This window comes from Habropoda laboriosa, unplaced genomic scaffold (genome assembly GCF_001263275.1).
Source record: "Habropoda laboriosa isolate 0110345459 unplaced genomic scaffold, ASM126327v1 scaffold469, whole genome shotgun sequence".
Taxonomy (NCBI): Eukaryota; Metazoa; Arthropoda; class Insecta; order Hymenoptera; family Apidae; genus Habropoda; species Habropoda laboriosa.
In genome coordinates this window covers 546,952-555,283 of record NW_017100616.1, presented here as the reverse complement: position 1 = coordinate 555,283, position 8,332 = coordinate 546,952, and the positions used below count along the sequence as shown (strand labels likewise).

General features: G+C 36.3%; 2 protein-coding genes across 2 annotated transcripts in view; one reads left to right on the top strand and one right to left on the bottom strand.

The window, feature by feature from the left end:
* LOC108576732 (xaa-Pro aminopeptidase 1-like) overlaps positions 1-8,332 on the bottom strand; it is a 38,212-nt gene that overhangs the window by 7,481 nt on the left and 22,399 nt on the right. The gene's annotated exons all lie outside the window — the stretch shown is intronic.
* LOC108576733 (esterase FE4-like) lies at positions 1,961-4,718 on the top strand. The gene is made up of 9 exons (XM_017939791.1): positions 1,961-2,215; positions 2,549-2,837; positions 2,942-3,127; positions 3,275-3,474; positions 3,592-3,760; positions 3,852-4,018; positions 4,095-4,239; positions 4,308-4,440; positions 4,504-4,718. Exons 1-9 carry the CDS (start codon positions 2,024-2,026, stop codon positions 4,664-4,666), a joined length of 1,644 nt encoding a protein of 547 aa, XP_017795280.1. The 5' UTR covers positions 1,961-2,023; the 3' UTR covers positions 4,667-4,718.

Sequence of the window (8,332 nt, the reverse complement as noted above, 5' to 3'; positions counted from 1 at the left end):
ATTGATATTAAAAAATAGTTCATTCAATTTTTAATACACATATTTTTCACAAACATTAGATCGTACAAATTTAACGAAAAATATGTTTAATAGTACAATAGTAGGTATTATTAGCTAAATATGTAGTTACTAAATCAATCACAAATTGAACAATTTTGTTGATCTGATCTACTTCGTTAAATCTAAAATTAACTTACTATTACTAGAATTGATCAATTCCAAGTTTCCACGAGAACATACTTAAGTACATTCCCTGAAATTCATTTCCAATTTTTACCTAACAGATGCAAAATTGTAAAATACATAATAATACAGATATGTGACCGAATTAATAAGTTTGTTAAAATTTACTATATCTTCATCTCTAATATTTAACCATTTCCATGTAATTACACTGCATTTTCTGCAATAAAATATAAAAATGATCATCTTTACTGTTTTATTTTTTCTTTATTAAAGACATAATTATTATAAATGATAGCCACTGGCTTGTGTTGTATAAAAGGGATACACGCACGTCCTGTGGGAATCCAGAGGGTGTGCTGAGTAGTGCTTGTACAGCAGGCAAGCAGATTGTCGAAGAGGTCAGCTATTCCGAAATCCACGTTTCGATCGGTTTCGATATCGACTCCATTAACGTTTCATTCGATTCTACCCCCTAATTTCGACTCAACAATTTATATCCACCAAATTATCTTTAATTATCCATCGAACCAATGTCACTTCCACAAATGGAATCCTATCTTGTTCGACTAGGACAGACAGAAGAATTGTGTTCGTGTTGTCTGCCTTAAGGGAAAATCGATACGATGTAAGAAGCAGGAAATTTGCGACAAGAAACTTTTTGTCTGAACTGTACGCGACACGAGGGGTAACCAGGTCACCAAATTGTTTAATTTAATAATTTAACGTAAATATCAAGTAATATTAAATATATTACTAGGAAAGTAGGAATGCCTGGGAGGTGGGTTTTACTCCGTTGTAACTTTACAATTTTCACCCCCGCGAGTTTTCCGCCCTGCGCTCCAAGTGCGCGCGTTGTAGCAGTTTCCGGTAACCATCGAACAGCGTTCTCGCTGCTTTTCTCTATTTTCTTCTGCTCGTGTGCCTGTCTGTCTTAATGGAAAGCTCAGGTTGGAATTATAAGATGTCTTTTATAAACTTTATCAGTCTCGTTTGAAAGGATCTGTTACGTTTCAACGTGAAAGTTTGTGTACCGATTGCAATGAAATTGTCACTCTGGTTGGTAGAGGAGGATTTGTCATTTGAAAATTATGAATGATAAGTTTATTGGAATAAAATGTAATAACTGTCTTGCAATTTATATCCACGGATATAGTGAAACAACAATTATAACGAAATTTGTTAATGTACATTTGAAAAGAAACATTTACGATTTTTTTTAAATAAAGGATCAATAAGATCGAACTACATGATAAATCTTACAACAACGACTCTATCGTGTCTTGCTAAAAAAATACACGATGAAATACTGTTTTAATAACTTTACGTAAGAAAAGTCTGGAAAAAAATTATCTGGAAAATTTCGACGTTTTACATGTCATACGTTCTCCGTTAATTCGTAGTGCGATTGTCTCAATGCGTGGCCATGCAAGCGTGTCTAATTGCCCCTTATCGGAATAATGCACGACAATTTGCTTCAGAAATATTTAGCCAACTCAGACTCATCGTCTATTTTTGCCGTTGATTCCGGAAACATTTTCGTCCAGTCACAATAGATGATGACTAGTTGACGATCACGATAAATTTAGGATATCCGATATTTAACTATCCGAAAAGTGAACGTCGTCGTACAATCACTACGATCAATGGACATGAGGAAGATTGTCGCGTGTCGCGTAGATTATAATCCATGCTCGATCACGATCACATTCGATGTCACTTTTACGTAAACTATTTTTCCACAGTCTGTCTTTTTAGACCGTTGATAAGCGACTGTTCTGCTGGTTCTACTCTTTTATAAAAGCGACGTTGAGAATTTCAGAGTAGTTAGTTGCTTGAAATGTGGCTGTCAAAGCTTGTGCTTTTCGGTCTCGTGGTTACTTGTACGCGTGCCGACCAGGATGTGCAACTAGAGATTTCTCAGGGGATCCTAAAAGGATTAAAGACCGAGACGATTCTGCATAACAAGCCGTATTATAGTTTTAAGGGCATCCCTTATGCGAAGCCGAATGTTGGCCATAACAAGTTCCGTGTAAGTGGAAATATTGTTAACTATAAACTTCAAACAATCCAGCAATGATTTTGCATTTTGTAACTTGCGTTCGTTTATGTATTCCTGGCTCATCGTTACGTTGAATTTATTATAAAATAATCTGTACGCTATTTAATTCTTTGACTTGCAATATCAGACTCTGTGAAAAAATTATATTTTTTGTAAATCAAATTCAACTTTGATTTTAATATCGTAATATTTTCTAAATTGTTCGTGGAATTTAAGGAGCAAGTACCTAATCAAGATGAGTGAAACGTTGAAATTTTCTAACTTGGAAATGCAAAATTTGTTAAACATTTTGATAATTCTCAGTCACCAGAACCAGCTGATCCATGGGAAGGTGTGTACGATGCAACCAAGCATCGTTCACCGTGTCCATTTTTCTGCATGATTAAAAAGGGTCTGATCGGTGACGAAGATTGTCTTTATCTGAACGTCTACACTCCAGTCTTGGATAAGGAAGCTCGTAAAGCTGTTATGGTGTGGTTTCATCCTGGTGGCTTTAACTCAGGCATGGGAGACGATGTTATCTTTGGATCAGACTTTTTAATCGAACATGACGTGGTGGTCGTTACTTTCAATTTTCGACTTGGAGCAATAGGTAAGTAACATTTGATATATTTAAGAATTAGAAATGTTATCGTTAAGGCAATTAATGATTTCAATAAATTTCTCAATTAATTATTCAGTTGCTTCACGTTGCAGGATTCTTGAACACCGGGGACAAAAACGCGCCTGGAAATGCTGGAATGAAGGACCAAGTTATGGCGTTGAAATGGGTGAAAGATAACATACATTTCTTTGGTGGTTGTCCGAATAGAGTAACTATCTTTGGCGACAGTTCCGGTGGAGCCTCTGTTCAATATCACATGGTATCTCCTATGTCTGAAGGTTCGTAAAAATCCTCGTTTTGTTGCATTTATAAAAGTGTAGTATATAACGTCAAATGAAATATGTGAAAGTTAATGTTTTTATTAGCATGTTTGTATCGTTGATTCGAATAATGTGTGAATTTTAATTATCTCTCTACGGTCTTAGGCTTGTTCAGTGGCGTTATAGAGGAAAGTGGGTCATTGCTTAATCCATGGTCAGTATCGTATAATGCAAGAGAGCAAGCTTTCATGTTAGGCGAGGCCCTTGGAATACACACTACAGATTCCGGGGAATTGGTGCATAAACTGAGCGAATTTGCCGCCAGTGACATCATTGCAGCTACTAATGAAATATCGAAAAATCAGGTATTCCTAGATTTTGTTTTATTCCGTTAAGGAAAAGAGATTAACACTTCTTCAGAAATTTTCTTTTAATTCGTTCGAAGAAGTAGAATTAAATCTTTTTTGTGTGTGTAATTGTAGGACGGATTATACGGACACCTCTTCACTTTCGTTCCAACTATCGAAGTCGATTTTGGTCAGGATATGTTCCTTCCAACTGATCCATGGACCTTGATAAAGACTGGAAATATCGCTGATGTGCCCGTAATGGCTGGAATCGTCGCCAGTGAAGGTCTACTATTCGCGCACCGTATGTAATTTCAATCATTTGCAAGTCATGTTACGAATTGTCTGAAATAACACGTTTCTCGTTTCTCCTTGTTATTTTTTTTTTTTCGCAGAAATGTTAGACGCCGTTGAATTATTGAACACGGAACCAGAGAAATTTTTGCCAGGTGATTTGAACGTCACCGACGCAGGCGCGAAGAAAGAAGTTGGCGAGAGTTTAAAAAAATTCTACTTCGGGGATAAACAAGTGTCAAAGGAGAATTTGAACGAATACGCTGCGGTAATTATTGTTTTCAAACGGAAAAAATAATGTTACTGTTGTATAATAAATCCAACTTATTTCATTTGTTTTACAGATGATGAGTGACACGTTCGTCAACGCCGGAACGATGTTATCCATCGATATCATAAGGAGTAAAATTTCGTCTCCTGTTTATCAATATCTATTCAGTTACGAGGCGCCATTCGGTTTTATGAAGAGTTTGTTTGGCATTAGCGACGGTAAGATCGCTAATTTTTTCAATTTTTCTAATTATCTTACAAAATATTTGTTTATTTGCATCTAACAGGAGTTGCACACGGTGACGAGTTGACGTATCTATTTTACTCGAATGCTATGAAAAATCTACCAGAACCAGGTTCCTCAGCGGAAAAGATGACAAATACTTTAATCAAATTATGGACGAATTTCGCCAGAGATAGGTTTGCAATTTTACAAACAAATTCAGCAAATTTTATCGAGATTCACATGATCGTTGCTTTTAGAAATCCAACATCGAAAATGGACGAAGATATCACGACAAATTGGGAACCAATGGGAAATGAAAATTATTACTTGAACATTAACAAAGAATTGAAACTGGAGAAAGATTTACTGAAGGACAACCACGATTACTGGAAAAACATGTACAAAGATGTCATGCTATGAATTTATTTAACAGAATTACCATCTCGGTATTACTTTAGTATATAATATTAACAACAACTGTAATTATATTAAAACATAGAATAAAATCTTAGAAAAACATATCTTTACTTCATTTGCTTCTTCTCGTTATTTCTTTCCTCCTTTATTACACAATTAAAAACAAAAAAAAAATTACAATTACAAATAAAATGCAACGAATAAAACGAAGAATAATCATTAGATTTTGTCACCACGGATCGATTTCTACGTCTCTCGGTATTCACGGTCGTTTCAACACAGCCTTAAACTCTATATGCTAATGACATCGGGGCAGCATCAAACACACTTAAACATCTTCTGTCACATTATTCAGCTTACTTCCTTACTTTTCATTCACCCGAGCCCCATTCTACGTTCTTCTCGTCTCGCCTCGTTCTTGGCTATTGGTTTACCACTCGCATTCTTGTCCTGTGATTATCAGGAGTCCATGAACCACCAAGAATTCGTTCCTCGCTGGTTCACCCGTAAGCAACGACCTACCACCAATTTCAATATGAAACGCGCGTCGTTGCAGAGAGGTGTCGCGAGAAGAACCGCGTGGAAATCGGCCCACAAAGACGCAGACAAGGAGAAAACAAGTCGCCATCTTAACCGTTTCTGTTCAAGTGACCAACGCCATTCGCTTTCTTAGTTTTTACCATGTTGCCGTCGTTCGTCTACCATTTGTTCACCACTCACTTTTGTGCTTCGTCTGTATCAGGCTCGCAGCAAACCGAGTAGCCGTTCTCTCGTAAGAAACTCCATAGTAGCGCGTACGGCGCGCGTGTGTAGGAGTGACGTAACCGGTTCCATTCATGCGTTACGCGATCAATGTGTTACGAAGTAGCGTGTGAAAGGGAGACGAACGGATCACGAAGGGGGAAATTGCTCGGCTACTAACAATGCCTATAGTGATTTACTTATTTATAAATGTGTGAACGACAAAACGAATAGAAAATGACAAGCCTTGAGATGAATGACCATAACATATCTCTTGGTATTGTTTATACGAAAGAGAATTTCGAAAGAAGATTGCATAAAAATTATATAAAATAATATACATCTAAACTGTGCTTCTTAATTTTTCATAATACATTTTGTAGTATTTTAAGCTGTTTAAAATGATCTTTAAGCGGGTATTGTTAAATTTAGAATGAAATTTAATATTTAAACACTCATCGTGTTCGTGTTAATTATAAATAAGTTACGTTAAATAATTTCGTTATATCTATTCGTTATATTCAGAGTGCGTTGCAGTGTAGAAATTTTCTAAGGTCTCCGAAGTATTGTCGTTTACAAAAATATATTAATATTATAAAAAAAGGAACAGGTTTTATCGAAGGTGTTGATATAGTTAAAAGATGATTACCAGCTGCTATATCATATTTTATATCACGTAGTAACGTTAATTCTCTACGAAGATACAGAAGTAAGAATAAGGAAGTACCGTCGGAGGACTTGAATTTACGCGCCGACTCTCGTCGCGCGAGTCATTCGATTTTATCGAGAGGCGAGGCGCAATCGAATGACCTCGAGTCTGCGAGAATAGAGATGATCGAGATATGCGACAGTGCACAATTTCTCGAGATGATCTTTCGATCAGGCTGTTATGCAGGGATAGCTGGTATCTATTTCATCTTACACGATCTCTCTGGACCAGTTTGATTGCTCAAGCTTTGCCACTTCTCCGTTTCGCTCTCCCACCAAGCTTCCCTATCGAGTCAATTGTATTAATAGCCGATTGTGAAGGAAAGCCAATTACAGAGTTAAATCGACGTAAATAGTTTAATTCCTTTTTCTTTTACAAACGAACAAACAACAAAGTATTTGCCACGATTAAAATTTTATCGTGCATAATTCTTTCGAGCAAGTCTATCTTCAGATAAGATATCTACTCTTTTGTAATTCTTCTTCTTACAAATTATTTGTATTACAGTATATTTAATTATCTTCGAGTTTTTTTTATTAGTTCATTTAGTATGTAATTCGGGTTAATTAATTTTGATAATTAACTGCTGTTCTGTGTTTCTTAGAATCGAAGGAAAAGAGATACGGAGCGGATGTAAGGAATAAATACTACGGAGAATGCGCGGTTTATAGAGTTGAATGGATGTTGGCAGGCTAGATGGAATATTCGGGTAGTATATGGCAAAGAGGGTGCTTTCAAGCTACTTTTTATTCGTAAGTAAACGCGACGGATCTCTTTCACCCTTTCAAAAGGATACAGCGTGGTAATTCGTGTTGGAAGAAATAACACGGTGTATAGAGTATGTGACAGCATGTCTTATTATATGTAATTATATTAAATTGCACGGATGAAAGTTGTAATTTTTCCGTTCACCAAACGACACGCGATATTTAACTGTTAGTTTATCCGACGTGAAATACTAGGATACGAAGGCTTAACCTAACTAAAATTATACTATCTTACGAATTTCAAATATCACGCAGCATTAAATGGAAGCCATTTTCTTACGGAAGGCTAACTGTACACGAAGTTATTAAATGGCAAGCGCACTGCGTGATGCAATTTCTGCTACAAATAAAATTAACATTAGAAAACGGGAAATGCAACAAAAAATGCATTTTCCTCTCCGTGTTAGTAGGTGCAGCCACGGTCGATGTTGTCGCATTTGTTCGTCACTCACTTTCGTGTTTCCATCGTAATAGGGTAGCATTTTAGTTAAGGAGGTTCGCTGTCAGTTATAGTAATTCCAAGCTTCATATCAATCTATATCTACACCTAAGTATCTATGTATATACGTTCAACCCTACCTTGTACACAACACTTCGTTGATGATGTATCTCGAACAGTCCAATTGTTCATCTTAATTAAACTTTCATTAGCTTTCATATCTCCCACCATTGATTAATACTAAATTTCAATTTTCTTCAAATAATTTCAATTTATCTTCAGCTACTGTTATTAAAAATTTCACAAGAAAAGAATGCATTGTTTTACCTAAGAAAAAGAAACCACACTAATTGGGTTGCTTATTTTAACCGAATTTCTTTCACTCAATTTTCAAAGATATTTAAGGCTAAATTTTTATCTAACTGTAAATATTGTCCCAGATCTGTAATAACATTTTTTTAAAAATAATAATCGTGTAACTATAAATGAAGGAAATCGATAAGAAAGGAAGGACTTAGGTATCATTTCCGTAACTTCTTATCGATCTGATGAATTATCTCGTAACTATAAATGAAGGAAATCGATAAGAAAGGAAGGACTTAGGTATCATTTCCGTAACTTCTTACGGAACTTCTGACTAATATTTGTCAACTCGTCACACCAGTCACAGAAGATTCGTTTCGTTCCATCTGGACCACGCGTCGAGATGATTCTTCAGCTTCTGTGTATCAGGTTTTCATAACGCAAAACTAACTTTTCATCTCGTTCAGATGGACCACTTCTCTCGTATTCTCTGACTTCTTGTTCCACGTTTTCGTACATGCTACCTCTCTCCACATATTCGCTCTCTGCAGCCACTTCGTTTCTCCCTTGTCCGCCGATCTCCCCGGGATCTCTCCGAGATCAGTTTCTTCAAGGGAAGACGGTTTCCTTCTCCTTCCGGATGTTGTCTTATCAGATCAACAAGCTCGTCGGCAGACGAAGAAAGGAATGTTGGATCAGTGATTTATGCG